Raw genomic sequence first — 26,785 nt, forward strand, 5'->3', positions numbered from 1 at the left:
GTTTTCGCGGCGCAACAACTGCACCATCAGGACAGAGGCAGACAGCGGAGCGAGGCCACATCTCTTTAATTTTTTAAACACCAAACACGTATTTATTCACCAAGCAAGCCGAACCTGGCGAGTTGCGACGACACATTAAAGCCGTTAGCGTTGATGGTGTTGTTGACCGTTAAGCAGCGTTTCTGTGCATCGTGAAAACTCTCCAGGTGAGGAAGAGGAGGAGGAGGAGGAGGAGGAGGAGGAGGGTCAGTGTTGATGCTATGTTGTTGTTTAAATGTCTGTGTCAAAGTTTGCCGACATGAATGGCAAGGTTAAAGTGTGAAAGTGAACACAAAATGAGCTCCGCTGTCTGTCATTGACGCGTTTAGCTACACAATGTACCTCTAGTCACCAGCACCAGAGTCTTAAAGACAGTGTGTAAGATGAGACCCCGGCCTTGCATGCGTTGTGTGAAGGCAGGGGGCTAGTGGTGCTAATAGGCGACCCTATGCAGGCTAGTGTGTGAAGTTAGCACATGATGCTAGCTGCTGATCTGTGTTGGGCTCTATGGTCGTTCCATCGCCTTGCTTGTAAACACGTTTAGACTCGAGACATGTGAGGGTTTCTTCCGTGTGCTAGCTAGGCCAGTGGTTCTCAAACTTTTACATTTCAAGGTCTCCCCTTAACTCTTGACAGTGTACACATGGAACCAAATGGACCCGCTAGGTTCCATTTGTATACTGTCAGAGTTACAGACTTGTAAGGGTCAATTTAGACCCCCCTAAAGGAACCCAGAGAGTCTCTGAAATCCAGTATAGAACCACTGAGCTAGGCCTCAGTGTACTTCACTCTTTTTTTTTTTAGAGTGTACACATGTAACCAAATGGACCCTCTCTCAGAGTTATACATGGTTATTGTTAGATAACACTTGTCATTTTTGTGTATGGGATGTAGCTGTGCAGTTGTTGTGGAGATCTTTTTTGATAGCCCAAAACTGCACTGACTAGTAGTCACTGCTGCTGCTGCTTCTACTGCAGTTGTCACCTGTGATGCCACCTTTGAAAATGAATGATCAAATAAAAGAGTTGAAGTTGAGTATAACACACATGTCACCATTACATAATACTGTATATAAATATACAAGCTAATATCAGATCAATCAAATCTTTTCTATAGTTTTTCTTTTTAAATTTTGAGTAGCCAATTATAATTATGTACCCCTTTTTCTTATCATGCCAATCAATTCCTTCTCGCACACTACTGTGTGTTGTCACTGCTGTTGTACCATACCCTACTGTCTGGCTCACCTGCCAGTTAGGAGCCCCCACCAGGAGGACGTTGCACCTCCGTCCTACTCCTCTCTCCCAACACTCCCTGCTGACAGGAGTACGTGCAGTGACAAATATCACCTTCCCTGCCCGGCGTCCCTCCCCCGAACACGGGCCAATTGTGTTCGTGTAGACGACCCAGAAAATCTAATCTGATATGAAAATGAATTGAGTCAATCAATATGAAACTTTTATAACACATGAAACTTGAATAAGGCAGTTGTAAAAAGGTGTCCTCTGAAAGTCTGATGATGAAATCCAATCAGAGTTGATCATTCTTTCTGGTGGCCATTTTTAGAGTTTATTTGCAGTACCAATACCAAGTTAGTAGCCTTGATTTTGGAAATATGCATTGATTGATCTTGTTGCAGCAAAACTAGCATTGTTGCGATACTAGAGACTGTGAACATAGGATTAGGGAATGAATCTCAAATATTTTGCCCAATATAACTGACATGAAATATTCATATCGTCCCAGACCTACAGGATGTGCAGATAGATGGATGGATAAAAACACATTTTGACTGCCATGTTTCTTTTGTTTTATTTATATGATTTTAACACAAGATATTTTTGTTCACAGTGTTGCATTATCGGGAAAGAAATAAGGGCATAGTGAGTTAACTGCATCCTTTTGAACTTTTAACGTGTCATACACAGGGCGTGTCCCTACTGTAGCAATGTCACTGTCTTTATTTAGCCCTTTGTGCAGAATCCTCCTCCTTTCACCCTACTCTTTCTGTCTAGTTTTTCCTCCCCAGTCCCACTAATGGTCTTCTTTTCTCTGCTCCCTCTTCCAGACATTGAGCAGGTGAGTCAGGATGATGGCGACGGCGGAGCCTCTGAGCAGCTCCAGCCTCCTCCCACTGCTGGAGTCTCTGGAGGACTCCTCGGCAGGACAGTCAGAGCAGACAGATGCCTACCTCACCATTGCTAAGTAAGCCACTTGAATCATGTTCCCTTTACCTCCTTGCAAAGAGGAAGATGTTGGAAACGGTGTATATTAATTGGTTCCCTCCTTTGCCCCAACAGTCGTCTCAGTGGAGATGATGGGCGCCAGTTCCTCCCTGCAGTTGAAAAGCACTTTTCTCGTCTGGTTAAAACAATTTTGGTGAGTGCCGCTGTGTATGTGACATTTATAACACCGTTCAAATGGAACTCGCCATAATAATGTGTTGACGTTTCCCAGTGTAGAATCACAATTATGATGTTTTGTTTAGCAACCATAACGTTTTTGATTAAAGTTGTCTGTGAATAATGTTGAGTGCAGGCAACATTGTACACCAAATAAAGAATACACTCAAGGCTGTGGTATATCGTGACTATGTTGAATACACTCAAGGCTGTGGTGTATCATGTTTAGTCTGAGTAAGAGCCTGTGTTGCTCGAAACATCCCTGCATTAAATCATATCTTCTACATGTGAGTTATTTGGTGTGCCGATCTTTCTGCTCCAAGGTATTTTTTGACCCAGCACTGTTGTATTGGACATTAGGATGTGCATGTTTTTTTTTCTCTGTAGCAAGGCTACAAGAAAGGCACTTTGTTTTGAGGTATAGCCATCTTCAACTACATTTTTGTATAAGTATTATAAAGCAAGATTAAAGACTAGTTGACCACTGACAGCTCACGTCCTGTTGCTGAAAGCTGCTAACTATTTGTTTTATGTTTTTACTTTTATGCAATATGCAGAGTCCGACTAAGTATAGTCTTTTCATGTGAAGCTGCAACACAGATGCTGTTGTCTTGGCCAGCGACTGCCTTGTAAAAGAGAATCTGAATATCAATGGGAATATTCCTAATAAAATGCAGGTTACATTTCTTGTGGTGTTGCTTTTCCAGACCCACATCTCCAGTCCAAACACTGAGCTGAGCCAAGCTTCCCTGCAAGCTCTAGGATTCTGTCTGTACCACGCTCATGTTGCCAGGGGAGTAACAGGTATAGACACAAATACTTATTTTTCAGTACACCTTGTCAGGGCTTGAGTTTTCTCATGAATTCACTAACCATTGTGCTGGATTCTCATTTTTCAGCAAAGTCTGCTGAGGATATATTAGCGGCGCTCTGCTCCTTAGTTGTGAAATCAACTGATAAAAACACATGCATTAGAGCATTATGGGTCATCTCCAAACAGAGCTTCCCTCTACAGGTGGTTGCCAACAAGGTCAGTGTCCGTATGTCATGGGAAGGCTAGCCCCTTTCGGAACCCTGAATACCTTTTTTGTATTTGGGAAGGTGGTATCCAGGGTCCCTTGAAAGTCAATGCACTCTCCCATGTACCCGCTGGTACCACTGTCTGGGCCCGGACAAATATAACGTCTCTAAAGTTTTGCAGAGAGATTTCAAAGATACTCTGAGCTGCATTAGGGTCCCGCGGAAACGGGCGTTGATAGGCACTTATCGGCGTTGCCATACCATTGAAATCTCTCTGCAAAACTTTAGAGACGTTATATTTGTCCGGGACCAGACAGTGGTACCAGCGGGGTACATGGCAGAGTGCGTTGACTTTCAAGGGACCCTGGATACTGCCTTCCCAAATACAAAAAGGTATACAGGGTTCCGAAAGGGGCTATGGGAAGGCAAAATCCAATCCAATGTGTGAGAATTTACGCGTGTGTTTTTATAATGCATGTTGCATCCTCTACCCAGGTGTCATCTATATTGGGTACTCTAGAAAATGTGTGGACCAGAGAGGACATCCAGTCTGTTGTAATGGAGCATGAAGCCTTGAATGTTATTATAAGGTAAACCGGTCTTCCCCTTGCAAAAGAATATTTTAATCGTTGCATATTTTCATTGCAGTGGTAAGATGTCAACATTCAACTTTGCTTAGAATTTCCACGTTTTTTTTTTTTTCACTTCACGTAGATCTACGCGATTGGCACGTGGCGGCTTTAAAGCGGTTCGCGTAGATCTACGTGATTGGCAGTCAATGTGTTAATAGTCTGGCTAATGCATGGCAAGAATAAAAATCCTTTTGTAAAGTATTTCTTAATATTGTTTCTGTTTTTTGTCTATTTCCTGTACATTATACAGAATATTTCTTAACATTTATCTCCCTAACCCTTGATCTAAACTGGCTCCATTCCTTATTGTAGGATGCTGGAACAGGCACCAGTCCAAATGAGTCAAAGTGCGGTGCGTTGGGCCAAGCTGATCCTTCCACTAGTGGTTCACTCTGCCTCCAAAGTCCGCTTACGGGCCGCAGCTGCCTTGGAACTTGGCCTGCCTCTTCTCCTTGAAAAACAGAATGATGTGGCAGGTATACTCGAACCCCTGATGTCCTCGGTGAGTCCTCTGTGTGTGTGTGTGTTGAGTAGTGGTCAAAGGAGTGCTGAAATATCTCTTTTGGTAATGATGAAGGTGGGATGGATTGAAACAGTTTTTTTTTTGAATTTTTGCCTATGCCAGTGAAGACTCCTAACGTTTTTGAAATTGTTTGTATCTCAAATATCTTGTCTCCCCAGAAACTCATCCCCGAGCTCCAGAAGCTTTTCATGTCTAAGAATGAAGCAAATGTGCTGAAGCTTTGGCCCTTGTTCGTCAAGCTTCTGGGGAAGGTAAAGCAGACCTCTGTGAATGTGAATGTATTAAGATGTTTATACAGTCATCTAATTTGTACTTCTCCTACATAGCTGCTCCACAAAGGTGGTCCCTTCATCAACTCTGTGTTACATCTAGAAGAAATGGGCTTTCGTCATTCCTCGCCTACCATCAAGAAGATAGCCTTCATTGCCTGGAAAAGCCTCATAGACAACTTTGCCCTCAACCCAGGTGAGCAATTGCGTGTCTTCACTGACTGACTGACTGACTGACTGACTGACTGACCTTATCTTAACCAAAACCCCTCAATGTTTTGAATGCTTTCACTCACATCTTGTGTTTCCCGCATGTTTTGCTCTATTTATTGAAGACATCCTGAGCAATACCAAGCGCATGAAGCTGCTGATGCAGCCCCTTAACATCCACTTGCGAACAGAGGCCCTGCAGCTCAGCAAGGTGGAGGTCTGGTGGTACTTGGTGGTCCGGTTGGGGCCCAACTTAGGGCCCAATTTTGAACAGGTAAGCTGCGTTTGTCTGTCATTATGCATGTGCATTGTCCTGATATTTACTTCAGTGAATTAGTCACTTAAGTGCTGTATACTTTGCAAAAACGAATAGCTAAAATAAGTGTTGTGAGCTTGTAGATCTGCTATTGTCACTATTGTTAAACTTGAAAGTGGTAAGACGACGGGCCACGGGTGAACAACGTGCACATCTGTCATTGCAGGTCTCTGTTCCACTGCTGCAGTGTACTATTGGAGCCGACTCCGCGACTGTCCCAAGCACCCCTGTTAGGGGCTCCAATCAGAACAGTGCTGTTACGCCTATCCCACCAAAGACTGGTACTTTACACATATCCACCATATCCAGTCACTAGACTGCAATAAAGAAATATATACTGTATATCTTCACAGCGTGCAGGTAAAGTTCCTGCCCACCACCACAAATTCCAATACCCAAATCTCTGCTCACTCCACGCTCCTCCAGCTTAACCCGAAAATACTTTGTGTGCCAAATGGTCATTTGCTTTTGGAGCAGCCGAGACCGGAGAGCAAGCCGCTTTCAATGTCAAACAGCAAGTCTACAACCAGTGCACCACAGCCTGTTCTCGTCCGCTTACCGGAAGACCGATCGATCGGTCATCAATTTAAATACGCCGATTTTAGCTCCTAATTACTCGATTGGCCGTTGCCAAACTCCCCGATACGGAAATACGATCTTTTATTAAAAAAAGCTGTGCCGTTTACATCCAAAATAATGTGCCTTTTTAATAAGGAATCGATCTGTGTTCTGGGAGGCACTCTAGCGCCTGCCTGCATTCCAACACGCAGCTGGTGTGAAACGTAAACAACTGTCTGAGTCATCACGATCGCAATGTCTCTCTTGGCAGTTTTTCATTGTGTCCGAGACAGACCCCAAAAATGCAGATTGCAACACGTGTGGAGGAAAACTCCCACGTGGAGGAAATTCTCCAAAGACGTTCAATACAACCAACCTCATACAGCACTTGAGGAATAAACATGTAAAGGAGCATGCAGACTACTTGAAGCTAAATGAAACGAAAGAAGCTCAAGCTTGCGACATCAGACCCCGAAAAGAGAAGTTTACACAGATGACAGTTACCGCAGCGTTAAAAGCCATCGAGCCTTTCCGCAGTACCTTTTGAAATGTTGAATTTAGAGTTGAATTCACAAGGAGACTGTTGTTAATTCAATTCAGATAACATTTTATTTTGATGCACCTTATGTAAAAGTTTAATTTAAAGTTAAATTCATATTGGGACTGAGGTTCAGATCAGAAGATATTATACCATATGTAGCCATATGAGGCTGCCATTATCATATAGATAATAATATGGAATGTCCCAATTTTTCTTTTACTATACTATACCTCCGGTCTACATTGTTTTGTTTGTACTGTATTTTTGTTTAGTTACTGTAGTAGCATTCAACCCTCTCTTCATTCAACACTTTGTCTGATATATTGAAGCTTAAAGCTGATATACTGTACTCAATAATATTTGGAGCTCCCTCCTATTTAAGAGGTGAGGTTAATGATTGTTTGATAAAGGGCAAACTAAGCGACAAGTCAGTGTCATCAATATGGTATGGGTAAGACCATTCAAACGAGACAGACACTGTAGTAGCAAAGGTTAAATACTTTCCTTTCAAAATAAATCGGGATCGGAATCGGCCGATCCTGAGGGAGGGGATCGTAGTCGCTACCCCAAAATTGTTATCGGAGCACCCCTATTTGTTGTGCGAGAATGCATGTCATATATGAGAAATACAGCATCTAATATACAACATGACATGCAGGAGGAGCGAGCTGGCAGGAATGCGAGGAATTGGAATGTGGCTGTCAGTCCAGCCTGCTTGATTCTTCCGGACTCGTGTCTAATCCTTTCCTCCTCGCTGGGGCCGCGGTTAAGGCGTGAGTGGAGGACACGAGTGGAGTGAGCGAGTGTGGAAGTTGGGGTATTGGATTTTGGCTTAGGAGTTTGAAACCCTGGTGGTCCTTCCGGCTATGCCGGACGTCCCAACAGAACACAATTGGCCATGTTCACGGCCTGGGAGGGCGATATCTGTCGCTAGTTGGTCAACACATTACTTCCTCCCTGTGAAACCATTCACTGTGAAAAGAAGCCACTTGACGTCACATGTGGTTGTCTGGGATATTCCTAGGACCAACTGTAGGTGACAAGGGAATAGAACAACGATTCTCAAACGTTTTTATTTCAATGACCTCCAGGTTGATATTTATTAGGCCATGTACCCCCATTTGAAACAATTTGCTATCTCTGGTACCCCAATCTACACTGTAAAATCCCTAGTGTTAATTTAACTCTGAGAGTGTACAAGTGGAACCAAATTGACCAGAAAGCGTCCATTTGGTTCTATTTGTACACTTAGAGTTACAGACCTGTAAGCGTCCATATGGACCTGGTGGTCCTTGGACCCGACATTGACCAGTGGACTATAATACACAGGGAATCAGGAATTTACTAAATTTGGAGAAAAAGGTGAAGAAAAAAAATCTCTTCACTATCCCATCGGCCATCAATAACTATTATGAGGTATGTCGTAAAAGGTTGATGGAAAGTGTGTCTTTGGTCATCCACCAGGCCCAGTGAGCTTCAACAGCCCGGCCTCCAGCACGCCTCGTTTGAACGTGAGCTTGAACGCCAGTTCAAGCTCGGCAGCCACCCAGACCTTCCCCTCCATTCAGCTGCTAGGTGTGGAAATGCTACTGCACTACTTCCTTGGACCAGAGGTCGTACCCATGGCAGCCAGGAGCAAACTTGTCCTCAGTCTTGGTTTGTGGAGTTGTACCTTTTTATTGACCATATTCATACAGCGGCCATTTTGCTCTCATACTATACAAACCCTGACGAGGTGGGGCTTTCAACCCCCGAATATAAGTTAAGAACAAAATTGGCCACCTTGTGAATATAGTCCATTGTTTGCTAATGAACAACATTTTGTTTGACAGTATTTCCTTTACCTGCTTTGGAATAGTCTCATATGTTACTCTCAATGGTGTCGTTGAGTAACAAACTGAAGTGAATTACAGTTAAAATTTCAGCACGTATCATTTGATTTCTTTCAGTAGCTACACTTGAACGTTACATTATTCAAGATGTTTGAATTTTATATTGTCTGTATTTTTCAGAACCTCTGACACACCCGTTTATATCTGGTATCTCCTCCTTCACTAAGAATGCAGCTGTTTTCATCTCTAATGTCAGAGATGGCTTCATTGCTGTTGGCAAAGACGCACCAGGTAAACTTAATGTCTTAAACTGACTCGAATAGTGGCAAAATCCCCAAATTGAGTGCTGATGTCAGAACTCTTTACAAACTAAGAGGTGAAGCTGTTTGCATCACTGGTCAGTGTTGATGATCATGCATGGATAGCACCATTTCTGGTGGTGTGTGAGTTGATATAGAAACATAATGTTCCTTGGAGTCAATTTTGAAAGCGTAGTTGGAGTGTAATGAATTAATCGTTTTCCTGATGTAACTCATGATTCCCGCTTTTCTCTCTACCCTTGCAGAGTCCCTGCTGACTCTCATATGGAAGAGATTAGTCAGTTTAGTCAACTCAACAATCGAATCTGGTAAGTGCCTGTCAGCTTGTTGTAGCTCATGCTTATGCTGTACACAGCTCTGAAAATAAAATGCAACTGAAGTCGATTTGGGTTTTCTTAAGAGACTGTCCTTTTCAAATGTATTGTGGCCGCTGCAAAGCAGGACGGGGCTGTAAAGTTGCTTGTCCCGCCCAGCAGCTCCACATAGAGCACCACGATTGGGCCAGGGCCCTGTCAGTCAGGAGGAGGTTCAGCAAGGCTCCTGGCCTCATCTCCCAACCCGGCCCACTCCCAGTTTCATCTCAGTTTAAGTCCGAGCGTCCAGAGCCTCAGGGGGTCTTGACTGCCATGACGAGGAGAAAGTCTGAGGGGCCTGGCCCCCATGATGACCATTCTCTTACGATTCTGATTGATCAGTTTACAATCATTCATGGAGAAATCATTATAAGTCGAGTTGGACTCGGCTGTCCGCTCATAATTAGTCTTCCATATCTGCTCTGTCTGTCCCTGACAGTGGGCAACAAGAAGGATCGCCAGGCCTGTGAAGTGCTCACCCTGATGTTCCAGGCTCTGCAGAGTATCGTCTCCTCAGAAGCTCTCCCAGCAGACAAAGTGCTGGTAAGATGTGGATGGCTGAGAACTATTTACATTACTATGATCACTAGTTAAATGCAGGTTTGCCATTTTGTTAACGGTGTGGCCGAAGGCCAGTCCATCCAGGGCTTGTTTGTTTACTGTACATGTACAAGTATGTATCTGTCCCCTCAAAAGTAGACCAATCATGGCCCAGATGGTTGGCGTAACCATCTGGGCACCTAGGCGGGCAATCACAACCCATGCTGCTATGTGTACAATGTCATGAAACGTACCCAGGTCATGCTGCTGTCTGTATGATGTCACGAAACAGAACTACCTAATCGTCAGTTTTGTTATTTTGGTAGACATCTTTTTAGGAATGGCATGCTCAATTCAAACTTATCCTATGTTTAGCTAGCAGATGTTACTCTTACAGTACTTAATCATTTGTGTCCCAGTACAGTAATCTGTATGGCCACCTAGTTAGCGTCACTGATTTTGAATGTTCTCCATCTCATGTCACTCAGGCCCTGTTTGAGATCACAGTGAAGGGCATTCCCCAGAGGATTCTCGGCTCTGCGTCCTACCAAGTGGGCAAGATGGATGTGCTAAATGTGAGTGCTTATCAGATGGTGTTGGTTTCATATGCATTTTGTGCTCTCAAGGTTGATTAATCCTTCGCCTCTCTTCCACAGGGTACCCCTGCCTTGTACCTCATATTTCTCTTGTACAACAGCAGCCTGCTCTCAGCCTATATAGAGCATGAGAGGTAGGGTTTACGTTAATTGAGGATTTCTTTTAATTTTCAGAGATTCTTTTATTACGTTGTGTAAATTATAATTTGAACTGAAATCAATATTTCACACCTTACATGCTGACCCTGACATTCTGTTGGCCAGATTCTTTGAGTGTCTCCATGCCCTGGTGGGCTGTGGCCTGTCGGGCCCCACATCCCCACTGGCATTCGTGGAGGCCGTGCTTGGGGCTATGGGGCGCAGCGCTGGATCCCAGGAGAACAAGGAACAGTTGTGGAAGATGTGGAGCACTGTGGTCAGCCCACTTACTGACACCATCACACAGGTAGAGACTGGTTGAATCTGAAAGTGTAATTGAGGAAAATCGTATGTTTTTTTTGTGTGAGTGTTAGTTGTTCCCCCTTTTCTCCCAATTTAGCCTTTATGCCAATTCACGATATCCCCTCACACTTGTGTAGTCTTGTCACTTCTGACCCCTACCGGTTGGTGCTAGTCATGTTATTGAGACCACATGCCTCTTCCGATATACTTGGAATTGCCTTCCTCTCACCTGTCAGTGTGGAACCTCACCGGGAGGGCGTAGCGTGTGCGGAAGAGCGCCCTATTCCTCACAATTAAAGACCCCTGCTGACAGACAACCTTGAGCAACCTGTAAGAGTTGCTTGTTTAGCGACAAAGGTGAATTATCAGGTGAGAACATGGCCAATTGTGCTAGTATGGAAGCCCGGCCAAGCCGGAGGCACTGTGGAAGATTCGAACCCGTAGTCTCTGCAGTGGTTGGCTTGAGTTTTACCCCTCTGCTACATGAGTGCCCCGCAAGGAACAGTTTTAATAAAATTTGGCATACGTACATACCGGTAATTAAAAAGAAACTTTACTTGTATTCAAATGTCCTTTCATAATGTGTTTATTTAGCGGTCTTGATGTCTTAATGTTTTGTGTAAACCACTTTTTTTGCATTGTTGAAATGTGCTATACAAATAAGCTTGTCTTGCTTAGAGGTTGTCAAATCTGCTTAATTCCCTACAGACCAATGAAGTGAACCAAGGTGATGCCCTGGAGCACAACTTCAGTGCCATGCACTGTGCCCTGATGCTCCCCGTGACACATCTGCTATCTGGAACACCACCACTGCTGCAGGTGTGTTTTCTTGGCGTTCTTTTTTTTCATTCACAAAGGCAATCTCACTTAACCTCCATTTTCATCTCCTCAAGGCCCCAAACCAACTTCAGAGCTCTCCCATTTCAGTTTTTGAACACCACCTGACTCTCAGCTGTTCATCCCCTACAGAATACCCAGAAGTTGATGCTCAGCATGTGGTCCAAACTATACAAGGCGTTTGCTCGCTGCTCGGCCCTGGTGGCTACAGCCGAGGAGAACATCTGCTGTGAGGAGCTGTGTAAAAAAATGGGTTCTGCTGTGGACAGTCGTGCTTTAGCGGTGAGTAAAGAAGGACAAGCCATCAGCACATTCACAGGTACAGTAGAATCCTTAGTTACAAATGGGTAACACTGTGACCACAGCAATTCAGCATTGTAAAGCGTCTGGAGTACATTGGTCTTAAAACTTTATTTTTACCATTCTGTATGACAGAGTATCCTATATTAAAATTGGCTTATGGGAGTACCGGCCGGGGGGCGGACCTCTGATGTCGCACTCATGTCACCATGACTCAGCCATAAACATATAAGGAGTTCCCAATGCATCTACTCCCAAATATGGAGTGTGTTGTGTCGTCATGGCATCAGGCGCAAACAAATCACCCAGTTTTCGTTTGACAAGTGGAATTGCCTGAACCCCAAAGAGCAATATCTCTCAGGCCAAGTGGCCGTTCTGTCGTAGCTCAGTGGTAGAAGTTTCATCTCCCGCACAGAAGACCTGGGAGTGAATCCGAGGAAGGACATGCAACTTATGGATTGCATCTTTATCACTGAACAGATTTTACAGATTGGACATTTAGCACTGAGGATTTACTGTATACATCTTTCATGTGTTGCATTTTGGATGGATCGATTGATTGATTTTCTGCTCTGTGTTCCTCCAGAATCCCTACACACTGGATGCAGTAGCCAGTATCCTTCAAGTCATTATTGAGTGTGTGGATTTCTCTCCCTACACACCCCAGTTTCAACCGATAAAGAAATGTAAGGATTCATTCCATGATTGAGCTTCATTTGACAAATTTAGAATTTTGGAAGACAGTGCACATACACAGTATGGGCACTGTTTTGTTTTGTTTGTAAATGGATAGACAGACAGACCATTATTGATCCTGAGGGAAATTCAGTTGTCACCTGTATCTGTGTTTTATACTTGCTGCAGTGCTACAATGACAATGGAGAGATATGTAAGAAGTAGTGAGGTAACAATAGTTAAAAATAAGATGATTATAAAACGTATGCATGTAAAAGAAAAGACGTGTCTGACTGGGCCGTTTGCATAATGTATGAAGAACAGTTAGTAGATATAAGTTGGTTTCACACCTGAACGTTTTAGTTAGAATAAAAACAAATCCTGGAGCGAATAAAAACAAATCCTGGAGCGTATTGTTGTAAAGTCCAGTTCGTTTGCTAAAATAACTAAAATAAATGTTGCCTTATACAAAGTTGAATCCAGTTATTAAACTTAAGTTGAATGATGATGAAGTGTTGTACATGATGAGTAGTGACGTCGTCGTGCTCTCACACTCTCATAAAGAGAGCATCTATTGCTTATTTCATATCTTAAGTAGGCTACAACAAGTAGGCGGTGATGGTGTTAGTGCTTCAATCAAACTCTGCTTGTAGGACGATATGGCTATACAAAAGCTCAATGAAAGGACTTAACTCCCTCCCCAATGGTGTGTTCTAGTTTTTTTTCGAAGGGTATACCATATTATTCCCTCCCACGCACGACATGCACACGTGTGTACGCTCTCGTGTCGTCACCAAATGAAATGGTTAGTAGAGGGTATACGATTAAAAAAAATCTTCTTGGACAGTATACTACGTATATAGCGTAACACGGTAGAACACACCACTTTCCCTCCCTCTATTCTATAGTAGCCTGTATACCTCTCATAAAAATCGTTGACAGCCAAAGGGTTTTTCTGTGATCGGTGCACCGAGCTCCACAGTAATCGAAAGAGAATTAATTGGTCACCGTACTATGCGTTTGATCTTTTGCATGCAGAATGTTACCATGGCGATGTAAGAAGTGAACTACCAACTTGTAAACCGTGAAACACGGTAAGGGTTGCCCATGAAATCTCATTAAGCCCCAAACCCCCAAAGCTTCATAGTACAGTCCTACGGAAGACAAGAAAATTAGTCTGTGAGTTTCCCTAGAAAGTTCTGTCAATAAACGTGCGACCGTTTCAGTTATGTGACATTCGTTGACAATGTTGGGTGCGCTTGACAAAGTGCCATGTGAAAGCAAACCGAATCAAATGGAAAATGCGACAATGTTGTAACTTAGCCCTGAATCGCGCAGTCTACCAAACTATAGGTGTGTAACTGCCCATAAATAAAGACATGTATCATACATGTGTGTAGCTCCAAAAATTATCAACAAAATATAAATTTTACTACATTTGAATGTAAACTGCATATCATTCATTTCCCATAGACCCCCAAAATCAGGCTTATTATTTTACTGTACAAAAACTAAATCTAATATGAGATTACCTATAAATGGATATGACTTTCCTTTCACTGTAAGACAATAAGTATATTTGAGTGAAATATTTCACTCAAATTACTTTATTTTATGATAACCTACGATAAGGACTTTTACCTTGTTTTTTTCCCTCCAGCCCCTCACACACCTCTTCAGTGGAGAACAAGTAAGAAGAACAAGGCTCTGGGAAACCTGTATACGTACCAGGCTCTCCTGGTCCAGTCTCTGGAGGCTTTCCTTGTCTTAGAAGGTCCTGAAGCTGCTGCGTCTGAATCTACAGGAGCAGCCCTGGTCTCCATCGTGTCCACGCTCTTCACCAACCTGGCCTTGGCTTCAACCATCCAGGAGGCTCTGGCATCTCTTAATCAGCCTCTCACCCTCTTCTACAAACAAGCCTCCTGTGAACCGCCCAAATTCTCCTCAGGACTTATGTCCAAGGTGCGTACTTTATAGAACTACCTCATGTGTCTCTCTGTTTGCAAGACAAGCGGTCTGTTTGTCTTGGTATATGTTAGGGAAGCAGTGGTTCTTTGTTTAATATTGAACCGTGTGGTTCGCCATCCACGGTTCAATATGCACTTGTGAATTGCGGATATATATATAGTGTGTGTGTGTGTGTGTGTGTGTGTGTGTGTGTGTGTGTAGTAAGGTTGTGCGATATGGCAAAATATTCCCATGGTATTTTCGGCGCACGACCCCGGTGTACAACGAAGTATACATTCGGCTGTAACACGTGCAGTGTCGGGTTACTATAGTAACGTACCTGCGCGCTGTCAATGAACAGAGATGAGACGACACAACTGTCTTTCTGCTGCGTTGCACCTCTCTCACTGACCAAATCTTGTTTCGACCATTAGTTTTTAAAGTGGGGTCCTTGGGGGAGTTCCAGAGGGTCCCCAGCAAAATGTGTTGATATAGCATCACAATCATTTTAAATAGTATTAGTAGTAAATATCTACAAGCTCACAGCGCGTCACTTTGTGCCGCGCTGCGAGCTTGTACATAGCTATTTTTAAGTAACGAAAATGTTGAATAATTTTTATATCTTTTTTTAAACATGAATCTTCTCTTCTGGGGGTCCCTGGCACAAAACATTTTCAAATGGGGTTTGCGGCCAACTACATATCAGTTTGGGGGTCCTTGACATGAAAAAAAATTGAGAACCACTGGTTTAGACGACAAAGAATTGTAAAACATATCACTTCCATAGGATATTCTTTCCAGGACTAAGCTCAGATCACAGGCTAAGAGATGAATTGAAGTTGAAGAGTAGCCTACCACAGTTTGCACCATTGGCAGGAACGATGTGTCAAAACACACCCAACTTTCCTTGTAACTAAAGGGACTCGCAACGCGCGTCGGGCAGCGAACAAACTTGCATTTTAAATCGCATTGATTGACTGGTGATATAAACATAACTGACACAAGGTTCAATATCCAGACTTGACAGCAAAAGTTAAGAATCAAGTGCTGGATCTTGTGAGAGGATTTGCACAGCAAGGATTTGCAGAAACTAGAGCTAGTTTCATTTTCGTTTTCACGGCTCGTCTTTGAACCTATAAATATATATACAGCTAACATCAAATGTACAGTAGTTGATAAATAGACAACTAGGAAAGGAAAGCAAAAGCTATTCTCTCTTTCCTCTGCTCTCCACCGCTCCATTCAGTACTGAGGAGGGGAATGTGTTGTAGCCTAGACTCGCCAGTGCAACAAGAATGTGCCTTAAAATTATTATTAGAATGGTCCAAAGTTATTAACATTTTGCGCACGCTTTGTTTTGCGCTTTACATTTAGTTTGTCTATATTTGTAGAGTTGAATTCTCGAGGAGGTAGACCATTGGGCTACATTTTATTTACCGGTAGCTAAATAAAAATATCTTCCAATAAAAACAACCGACAATTGCCAATATATTCGCCATATTGTCCAACCTTGGCATGTAGTCTGTTAAATTCATCAGATTAAAAGGTATCTTCTTTCCCTCTCTGCTCCAGTTGGAGAAGCTTATAGGTGAGGTGCTCGGCTGCCTTCAGACCCGCAATGCACTAACCTTTGAAGATGACCTCCTGGCCCTGCTATCCCCTCTGTTTTGCGTTCTGTTCCCTCACAAGAGCAAGCAGCTCCGCACATCTGTCACCCAGTTTTGGAATGCCACATTTGCCAAATCGGCCAGTCTGAAGTATCCAGAAGAGCTCAGGTAAGCATCTCCTCATTGACATGGGAAAACCAACAATGGACTCAAAGTTGATTTTACCTTGCATTTTTACATGTTCTGTCAAAGGGAAAATCTGTCTGTCAACTGTTGTATACGAATACATTACTTCAATGGCAAATCTGTTACATTTTCTGTCCCACAGACCAATTCTGTGCCAGGTTAAGCATAATACGCCCATCATTCTGCCTGGCTTTGAGGCAAATAGTCTAGATAGCGATGAACTCAGTGGACAATATTCGGTGAGTAGTTCTTTACGTATTGCATTTGACCTTATTTAGTGATATAAAGTTAATGTAGTTCGTTAATGCATTTTATAGCACAGTTTTTCCAAATAGCCTTTGAGAGTGAGCTCTCGAGCTACAACACATTGGAAGGTTTTATGTCGGATTGAAATTTCACATTTCATTGTTTCAGATAAAATGCCCACTGCTTGTTTATACCGGTGTTCTTCAGTGTGTATGCGGAGTGTTGTGGTTAGCCAGGACTTTTTATGTTTGTGTCACTGTCTGCAGAGCGAGAGTTCTCAGCTGGAGACCAAGCTTAGCGGAGTGAAGGTGTCTTCTGCTGTACAGAGGGGTTCTCTGTTGGGCCGGGCCGCTGAGCAGGACAGGACGTCCATGAAATCCAAACCCGTCTCTGTAAGGGCTTCTGTTGACACCAGTAGTCATGCTAGTGCTACCATGCCCAAATGCACTTTGAAACTAATTTAGTTATGTGTTTAATACTTTTTCGTATTTGTACTATTACTATTTGTGCTCACTACTAACTACTTCTCCTAAATTAAAATTGGCTTACGGAAGGAGCGGCCGTTGGCCACGTCACAGACATAACCAAAAACAAACCTGATACGCCCATATATAGGCAATAGGCATATATGGAGATCTGGTTGTCCAGAGCCATAGATCCGACTGCTATGCACATATATGGTCATGTGCATATTTGGGACTGACCGACTTAAAACTTGGCAAGGACTTGAGGGAGTGCGGTGCCCGCTGCCGACTTGTTCGGATATGCGGTTGTCCAGAACTGCCGATCCGAACAATATGTCCATATATGGGCATGCCATCAGGTATCTCCTTATATGGGCATAAAAGGGACACGGGTAGACGGATGGATTTTTTGGTTGAAATTGCCACTGATGCTGGTGTGAATTCTGCTTAAAACCAAAATGTTAACACTTATTTGATGCTTGCTATCTTTTTAGATTAGCTTTTATCTCGTCTACATAATAAATTGATACAGCTAAACTATTTTGTTTGTCAACACTATTATGAATTGTTTTGGATCGTGTTGGATTGAAATGATGATTTCTAGTATTTAAAAAAAGAAATCATAATTTGATTATTACATTTAGCATCATGCTATACTAATGAGTCTTGTGTATTTATTTTCTCTCCCACAGCAAACAAAACTGGACTTTGGCTCTCCCAAGCCTCCTTTCAGGAAGGATTTAGATGAGGAAGCCTCCAGAGACTTTGTCTTCATTCCACCTGAGACCAAGGAGGCGAGAGTCCTGACAGAGCACCAGAAGGAGGTGAAGAGGACGAAAAGGTCAGATTCCAATCAGGCTGCCGTGTTCCTCGAAATCCACATTTCACAGTGGGAATATTTTCAGCGATTAGTGTGAAGCTCATATCGCTTTTGTTGCTTTTGGTTGCAACAGGGGGGACATCCCTGCCATGTACAACAATCTGGATGCTTCTCTAGATACCACAGTCTTCACCCAGTACACTCAGAGCCAAGAGGAATCCATGTAAGTGTTCAACAGCTGCCAGCAGAATGAACAAACCATATCAAATCCCCCACAAAGCAGCTTTGAAAGATTAACATGTAACTGTATTTTTTTCTTTTTAGGGACAAATTGCAAACAGATGTAGTGGATAGTGTTGCAAAAGAAGCTCCTGGCAAGGTAATAACGACTCTGTTTTTGAGGAACAAAAGCAACATTGTATTAAGGCCGATTCTAGGGCTGGGTATCGTTAAAAAGATTTCGGTACCCAGAAGCTTTTAATTTTTAATTAACCGTTTAACTGATGGTATTAATCTTTCAAAATTCATATTGTTAGTTAATGGTTAATTGTTAACATCCCTATTTCTTAAGGACTCATATTTAGTACCTCATGTGTCTTGTTCACTTAGGTTCACGATGAAGAAATGGAAAAGGAGGAATCAACTGATATCATAACAGAAGAGACTCTGGAATATGCCAGCCACGAAATCACTGACATGGCAGAAGTTGCAGTAAATGACAAGCAGGAGACTTCTGAAGACATTGTACCAGATTCAGCAGATGTCTCGGTGGAGGAAGTCAATAGTAATGTTGTAGCAGAGGGCTTGGACACAACTCCTAAAAGCACCAGTCCCAATGTCTCTGGCTCGTCTGATTTGATTTCGGACACCCCTCAGAAGTCCAACAGCCGTCGCCAGTCATTCATTACTCTTGAGAAGTATGCTTCTCAAGAGTCTGCCAGTCCCGTCAATGTGACCAAGTTCACAGGTCCCCTCACAAAGACCTCCAATAACCCAGAAGCTACCACCACTTCTATCTCATCCTCTCTGCCCTCCCCGGCAGCCACTGGTACTGACCCTCAGGTTCCTGAGGAGACGGGGGAAACGAGGCAGAAGTCTCCTGTGGACATTCCTCCAGTGTCCTCTAAACTGTCTGAAGGCAACTTCTCAGAGGTTAAACTCTCAGACAAACCACTCAGTGAAGGAACGGAAGATGAGGAAGATGTAATCCCAGACACCCAGACTGAGCGGAACAATGAGAAGAAAGCGTCTGAATCTGACAGCTCTCGGGAAGATTTTCAAAGCTCTCAAGTTGAACCTAGAAGGTCTGGACGCGCTCCAAAACCAAAGCACCCAGGCGAAGATGGTGAGAAACAACAACGCAGACGAAGAAAAGGAGAGGACAGTCAAGGTGATTCACAAAATGCAAGCTTAAATGACAGCCAGTCACATGGCACACGAAGTAGAATTAAGCAGGAGGAGATTGGCAAGTTGCGAACAAGAGGTCAGAAGAACGCAGCCGAATCAAGCCAAACTGATTCCCAGCCTATTACGCGAAAAAGGATTACTCTATATAGCAGTCCAAAGGAGTTGCTCGGTGAAGATATGCCCAAGAGGAGAAGCTCCAGAAAGCACGAGAAAAGCCAAAGTGAGTCAGATACACCACCCTCCAGCAGCGAGTCACAGGAAAAAAGACGGCCTGGTCGGCCTAGCAAATCAGCTGTGGAAACGGAGGAGGCAGGCAGACTCAATCGAAGGACTGGGGATCAGAAGGATTCTAGCCAAATGGATCCTCATGTGGCCACGAAGACCAAAAGAGAAGAGGAAGAAATAGAAACAAGCCTGAACAATTCACAGATGACTACTCCTTCTCAAGCTGATAGCCAGTCAACAGCTAGAACAAGCAGGAGGAGCAAACTGGTTGAAGCATTAGGTGGGCTAATGAATGCCAAGCGCATGAGAAGCAGTGCTGCAGGTGACGAGCTAAGCGGAGATGACTCTGAAGTATCCACACCTTCAGTTACTGACAGCCAGTCACAACATGGCCCAAGGAGACAAACCAAGGCTACTTCTGAGGTAGCAGTGCCTAAGCTCAAAGATGAAAGTGTTGATTCTTTAGAAAGCGAGAAAAGTATCACTCATTCTCAGTCTACGCCAACAGCTGTCAGTCAACCAAGGCCCAGGGGCAGGCCTAGAAAGGACAAGGTAGCGGAGGAAGGCTCCCAGTCGATAGAAGCAGCTGGGTCAGCAGAGTCCAGCAGGGGCAGATATTCAACACGGAGATCATCTCAAGCCTTATTGGCCAACAAGGAGAACTCTGAGTTGGATTCCTCTGAGATAAGAGAAGACACACTCATGGCCAAGCAACAAAGCAAAAAGAGCAAAGACTCCCTTCCAAGCTCACCAACTTGTGACTCATCAGAATATAAAGTTGCCCTGGACGTTGGAAATGGCAGTTCTCAATCGCTTAAGGAGTCGGAGCCTCAAATTACACCTACTAGCAGCATCTTGGAAACCAAAAGTCTGGAAGATCTGCCGAACAGTCCGAATATGCAAGTTTCAAGACCGCCTCTGGTCACAAAAAACGTTGAGGAGCAACGTGATGAAGTCAAGGAGACGGCGATGACTGTGGAGGTTGGTGCAATAATTGCCACAGAGCCTGTTGTTCTTGTAGAGAAAATGGAGACTGAAGATGTATATAAATCTGCACCTGGCCAGGGACTGAAGAGCAAACCTGTCTTGTCCCACAAGAGGGATCATGAACAAAGTCCCTTCCAAGTAAAGCCGAGCCTTGATGATGCTTCCTTACAAGAGAGTAATGTCAGAGAGTCACAGGTTCCCGATAACCTGGAGTCTGGCGGGATTACATCTGAGCAGTCTTCTGACCTGCCAGTTCTCCCCTTGCAGAAAAACTCCCACTCTGACACTATTGTGTCCACAGGTTTACTTTCCGCCTCCCCTGTGTCCACAGAACAAAGTTCACTTTCCGCCTCTCCTGTGACCAGTGCCTCACCACCAGCCGACACACTGATATCCTCTGGTGATACAGACAAACTGAGCCTGCAGGTGTCGCAGTCTTCAGAGGAAAAGGATCGAGAAACTGTTCACCCTGTGGAGGCGGTTACTGAGGATCGGGTGGAGAACGCTGAAGTGGAGGATTTAAATTCTCTAGCAGAGGACAAAGAGGATGTAGATGCTAACGGCTCGTTCACTGGACAAGACCAGCCAGAGTGTCCAAGTGCCTTAGATGGACTTCCAGAGGATGAGGAACGGTTTACTGCTATCAAAGAAAGCCAATCAGAGCTTCAGGTCGAACACATTGAACCTCTCAGAAAGAGTATAGGTGAAGACGATGTCCAATCAGAGCTTCAGGTCCAACATATTGAACCTCTCCGAGAGAGCATAGGGAAAGATGATGTCCAATCAGAGCTTCAGGTCCAACATATTGAACCTCTCCAAGAGAGCATAGGGAAAGATGATGTCCAATCAGAACTTCAGGTCCAACATATTGAACCTCTCCAAGAGAGCATAGGGAAAGATAATGTCCAATCAGAGCTTCAGGTCCAACATATTGAACCTCTCCAAGAGAGCATAGGGAAAGATGATGTCCAATCAGAACTTCAGGTCCAACACATTGAACCTCTCCAAGAGAGCATAGGGAAAGATGATGATGATGATGAAGAAGAAACTCAAATAGACCACAGTGACACAGATGCAGTTGATTTAGATGTAGTTGCGGCTCTGACTGATGGCTCGGTACCTTCAGTGAGCACCTGTAAAGAAATGTACCAGGACTCTCCAGCTAAGCAGAAGGGCCTGGAGGCTGTCAATGGGCTAGAGGTCATTGAAAGCCCCAGCAGCAGGAAAGCTAGAGGGACTTGGTCGCCCTCTGCCTCCCCCTCAACCAGTATTCTCAAGAAGGGCCAAAAGAGACCAATGGAGGAGGACACTCCTTCACCTCTTGTAAAGGTAAATTGTCATTTAATTTACGTTCTACTGAGACTTATTTGAAATATGCGTTACAATCAAAATCCAAGCAATAAATGTTTTGACGTGTGTGTGTACATTGTTTTTTAAAAACCATACCTTACCATATGTTTTTCTTTATTTTTTATCTTGTAGTCAAGAAGAGTTTCCTTTGCCAACCCAATCCAACACCAGGAACTGGCAGATGACATTGACCGTCGCAGCCCAGTCATCAGAACCAGTTCCCCAAAAAGATCTAAAACTACTAGTAGCATCACACACCATAAGGTATATAGTCATATTGCATTATTCTTTTTCCCCACTTTAAAAAAAAAAAAGTTAAACTGGACACCTGATGTTTGATTTTTCAGGCACAACCTAAATGTTATTTTGATTATTCTCTGTATTGCAGTACGTCACTACTCCAACAAAGGGCCTACTCCTCCTCAGTCCAAGGAATCTCCACAGTCCTGGTTACAAGAGCTCCAAGAAATGCTTGGTATGTGCCCCCAACTCTATTGACGTCAATTTGACGTTTCAAGTCATTCTGCATAACTTTTTTGTTATGATTTTTACATACTGAAAGCAGGTTTATCTCTTGATGGAGTTTTGTACACATTCATTTCAGATATCAGAAATGAGTCATGAGCCACGGCCAATCCCCAAGGATTGTGTGTACCCTGCCTTGGTTGCATGCTCTGCACCCGTGGAGGCTGTGCTGCCTCAGATCACTTCCAACATGTGGTGAGCACAGTAAAGGGATGATCCAAGTGTACACAGCTGCTGTTTTGTGACGTCATGACAAATGATTGTTGCATGATTGCATCAGCGCGAATCAACAATTCAATTCAAACTTCATTCCAGACACACAGGGGGTCCATAGAGTACATACAAATCATCAACATCACTCGACAAATTAAACAATAAATAAAAAAAGAAATTAATCCCTCATGTTAATTAATCTTTGAATAAACGTTTTGACTGACGTCATATCCTTACAAATCATCAACGTCACACAAGAAATTAAACCATGAATAAAAAAACATAAATGAATCCCTCATGTTAATTTATTTATCTTTGAACAAACGTTTTGACTGACGTCATGTCCTTCCTGTTAATGTCATCTGTGCAGGCCTCGAGGTTTTGGGCAGCTGGTACGAGCCAGGAACATCAAAACCGTGGGTGACCTCAGCGCACTTACCCCCAGTGAGATCAAGACTCTACCAATTCGCTCCCCAAAGATTTCCAATGTCAAGAAGGCACTTAAAACCTATCACGAACAACAGGTGAGATTTTAACAACTGGGTCAATCTAAGCAAGCGATGCCCCATTGTGTAGCTCTGATCATCTATTTTGACATCAAATGAAAATAAAAAAGGACATTTCCCATGATCATCTAAATGTAGTGTTTAGTCACATATGCAAACTAGAAAAAGTGCTCCTCGGAGCACAGGTCCCCGCCAGGTCAGGTACGTTATTGTGGCCTCCTGGTGGCGCTATAATAGGCCAATGTGAAAAGGGTGCCATTTCTTCTTAGGCCTTTCATGGCAATCGGACACTGCATTCATGATTTGAGGCATTTTGTTCCAAAAATGTGTTTTGCTAAATTAGACCTGCTGGTGGCGCTATAACAGGCCAATGTGAAATGGGTGGTATTTCTTCCTCGGCCTAGTGGGAAATGTGCGTGTGAAATTTCACGGAAATTGCAAGCTGCGTTCATCATTTGAGGCATTTTGTTCACAACGGACCAATCCTGCAAACTTTGGAAGCCAACTTTAGCCAATGAGGATGGAATGGAAGCCAACTTTAGCCAATGAGGATGGAATGTGGAAAATCAGACAGATCCGTGTTGATCACATGACTATAGAGATGCTGTGTACCAATTTGCATGACGTTTGGATAAAATCTGTAGGAGTAATGTCAAAAAATGTGTTTTGCACAAATCGGCCTCCTGGTGGCGCTATAACAGGCCCATGTTAAAAATTGGGGCAGAGGTTCTGAATTGGCACCGAGGGACTGTGTGTGCACAGTTTTGCAGCGACCGGGCCAACGGTGCCGGAGATTAGCTGGTAACACACGGACAGGACACACACACGGACAGGACACACACACGGACGGACAGACACACGGACGGACAGACGGGGGGTAAAACATACTTGCATCGAGACAATAACACATCTTGCATCAAGACAATAACACATCTTGCATCGTTCAATCTTTTATTTGACAGGGATATACAAAAAACATCTATGTATCAAGTTATAAAAACATGAAACCCATTCATTGTATGAGGTTTCTAGCCAAGGCTAATTTGCGACCCCAGTACAATACATGTTTCCATTTCTCATTTCTACTTGGAGCCATTGGATTCCATTTCTCATTTCTACTTGGAGCCATTGGGTGCCATTTCAAAGCCTGCTCAAGTTACATGGTTCAATGATAATGACTTAATTTTCAACTTGATGTATGAACTGTTTTTCCACAGCGCAAAGGGCAGGGCGGCGATGAGTTGAAGAGCTTTGACGAAACGGAGAAAATGACCTCTGAAGCCGAGACCAGTAGTCCACAAAACCAGGAAGAGGATGACAAGTCCCCAGGCGAGCCTTTGGGTATGTTTCAAACTAATGTAGTAAAGAGGTGCTGTATATAAATTATATAATAATGTACAGAGAGTGATTGATCTCAATAGAGAGGTGCTGTATATACAAAGTGATGGGTCTCAATAGGCTGCTTTTTATTTGATTCTTGAGTTAAACCTTTATTCCCTACTTCGTCAACAGCCACAGAGCTGGTTGAAGAGCCTATGTTGGAGGACCTGAAGCCGGATGAGGACAAGTCCAACGCTCTGATAGCCGATGATCGGCCCATAGACCAGTTGAATCATGATGGACGGCCAGTGGATTTGGGGGCCCTGGTCTCTAAGGTGATTCCACAGGACCTTAGCCACTGTTCAGATGAGCAGCTGGTCCACTTACAGGATCAGATGCTTCACTTGCAGGACCAGCTGTTTCACTTGCAGAATCAGCTGTCGGGCAAGATGAGGAGTGTGGTGCGGGAGCAACAGGCACGCCTGCACCAAAGATGCAGCAACGCCTGACGTGAACATCAGTTCAGCCATATGAGACTGTTGTAGGGGGTTTGTGACGTGTAACAAATAACCCGGAATCGTGAATTGGTCGTGACCCATAACATATGATACAGACTGGTGGATCTATTTGTGACTGTCAATGTTGAGAGAGAGTTCAGAGTCTTGGCGATGGGATTTTGGTCATTATAACGCAATTGGACATATTCACACGGCAGCAGTGAACTGGCAACATGGTTTGTATGTTGAAGGGCAGGAACGATTGCCAAATTACTCAGTTCTTGGACAGAAAGACCATGGCCTAATCAAGATTTATTTTTAAATGGGACTTCATGTTTTTAAATTCACAATTATTATTTTAATCCATTTTTTCATTCCTCCTGACCGTGTTTCCTGACTGTAAACAAATAAAGCTTATTTTACATTTTTGGCTTTGTTTTTAACCATTTGTATTTAGCATGAGCTCTGAGGTGGTTTAACTGACATCTCAGTCATGGTGAAAGGGAAGCACTGTGTCACACTCCAGGTGAATAACATGAAGCAACATTGTTTTTTTAAATTATTTTTATTATTGTGATAGCCTGGAGATTGATGACACTTTTTAAAGATTTGTTTTGCTCAATCCTCAGACTCTGATGTTCCTAGAAGAAATATTTTTCATCCTTGCTCTTTCAGTTGCATATGTGTGTGCATACTCAAGAAACCTGTTAACTTTATTTGTCAAAAATGTAAATGACACGGAGGTACAGTAAAGCACTTTGGTTAAAAGGATAACAAAAAGGTCCTGGGACTTTTTTTTCCCCCAAGTTTGTGCTAAATGTGGGTGGTACCAGATCATGGACACTCCCTCTGGTGTTGTGGGTGTCACTCACTTTGGAGACGTACAGTAGTTAGACAGGTATGTGGGCACTGTCCCTCTGAGTATCTTTAATACCAATCCCAATGATATTTGCTTAACCCTGTCTTCTACCCTGAGCCATCCCAAACTAGCAAAGTGTGTTGGAATTAGGTGGGTTATGGGCTCTAGGCAGAGTAGTAGTCCTATCCGTTTGTTTTGGGAGGTCTAAAGCTTGAGGTGTGGGCGAACCAAGAGGTGCTGTGTAAATCAAAATGACATTGAACAAGGGCTCCAGCTTGAGTCGATTTTTTAATTGACTTCCATGATCACCTTTGATGCCATATTTTCCCCTGTCAGTTTGTTATCAAGAATACAGCCCAAATAGGTAACACCTTCTATCAAGAATACAGCCCAAATAGGCAACCTCTTCTGTCACTTTACTGCTGCCAGTATTGTCTTTTAGGCTGTCATGTTTACATACAACACTTCATCTGTATATATGTTTGTAGGACTTGTTAATGCTGCTGTCATCTTGAACTTCGTTTTGAACTGTTGTTGGGATCTCTTATCATGAAAGGATGGGCAGTAGTGGACAATATACCTCTGCTTCTTTTATTCATACAGTACTTTTGAAAACGTTAATAAAAGTATTAGTGATATGTATCTGTACTGTCTCATGGTTTATTTGAAGACATGGTATCCTGAAAGAGATCCGGAGATCAAATATGAACTTGTTTTCTGCTTTAATTAGTGTTATTATTATAGTTGGTCAGAAACTGTTGACAGCATCATCTGCAGCATCATCTCAGGAACACCATAGGGCATACTGTAGGCCCAAAGGATATTCATGAGTTTTTGTCTGTATGGTGTCGAAAGCTTTTTGGAAGTCAATGAAGTTATTCGTCTCTGCTCGACTGTTGTGCGCTCAGGGCGAAAGCCATTCTGTGAGTTTCTCAGCAGAGGGTTTAAGATGGTTGAGGATCATCCAGCCGCCTTGGCAACTATTGAGCTCAAGCTGATTCCCGGTAGCTGTCCACCTTAGTGAGGTCATCTGACTTTCGTACCGGGGGCCTATTACACGAAAGGAGTATTAAACTAGAAAAAGTGCTCCTCGGAGCACAGGTCTCCGCCAGGTCAGGTATGCTATTGTGGCCTCCTGGTGGCGCTATAATAGGCCAATGTGAAAAGGGTGCCATTTCTTCTTAGGCCTTGCACGACAATCGGACACTGACTGCATTCATGA

At 43.4% G+C, this 26,785-nt stretch overlaps 1 protein-coding gene across 2 annotated transcripts; it reads left to right on the forward strand.

Moving 5' to 3' along the window:
• rif1 (replication timing regulatory factor 1) lies at positions 1–26,189 on the forward strand. Of its 2 annotated transcripts, XM_080456674.1 has the most exons (35): positions 1–206; positions 2,108–2,244; positions 2,340–2,418; positions 3,149–3,245; positions 3,341–3,471; positions 3,957–4,051; positions 4,406–4,595; positions 4,775–4,867; positions 4,943–5,081; positions 5,221–5,369; positions 5,578–5,692; positions 7,975–8,166; positions 8,523–8,633; positions 8,908–8,970; positions 9,455–9,558; positions 10,044–10,130; positions 10,212–10,285; positions 10,416–10,596; positions 11,301–11,411; positions 11,562–11,711; positions 12,316–12,415; positions 14,065–14,366; positions 15,924–16,126; positions 16,287–16,383; positions 16,657–16,782; positions 17,547–17,695; positions 17,808–17,897; positions 17,999–18,053; positions 18,284–21,622; positions 21,776–21,907; positions 22,032–22,118; positions 22,248–22,363; positions 22,752–22,905; positions 24,105–24,228; positions 24,400–26,189. In XM_080456674.1, exons 2-35 carry the CDS (start codon positions 2,129–2,131, stop codon positions 24,714–24,716), a joined length of 7,668 nt encoding a protein of 2,555 aa, XP_080312800.1. In that variant the 5' UTR covers positions 1–206; positions 2,108–2,128; the 3' UTR covers positions 24,717–26,189. The 2 variants fall into 2 exon arrangements, with proteins under 2 accessions (XP_080312800.1, XP_080312801.1); XM_080456675.1 differs by lacking the exons at positions 1–206; positions 2,108–2,244; positions 2,340–2,418; ... (7 more) ...; positions 5,578–5,692; positions 7,975–8,166 and having other exon boundaries at positions 8,525–8,633; positions 9,423–9,558.
• Positions 26,190–26,785: the final 596 nt, after the last annotated feature.

Source organism: Gymnoscopelus braueri (assembly GCF_963280865.1).
Source record: "Gymnoscopelus braueri genome assembly, chromosome: 18".
Classification (NCBI taxonomy): domain Eukaryota; kingdom Metazoa; phylum Chordata; class Actinopteri; order Myctophiformes; family Myctophidae; genus Gymnoscopelus; species Gymnoscopelus braueri.

Excerpts from the sequence above, each read along its gene's own strand:
- rif1 (XM_080456674.1), top strand. The coding sequence starts at position 2,129 with ATGATGGCGACGGCGGAGCCTCTGAGCAGCTCCAGCCTCCTCCCACTG. Across the intron at positions 5,082-5,220 it reads CAACTTTGCCCTCAACCCAG|ACATCCTGAGCAATACCAAG; the intron begins GTGAGCAATTGC and ends TATTTATTGAAG. Across the intron at positions 8,634-8,907 it reads TGTTGGCAAAGACGCACCAG|AGTCCCTGCTGACTCTCATA; the intron begins GTAAACTTAATG and ends CTACCCTTGCAG.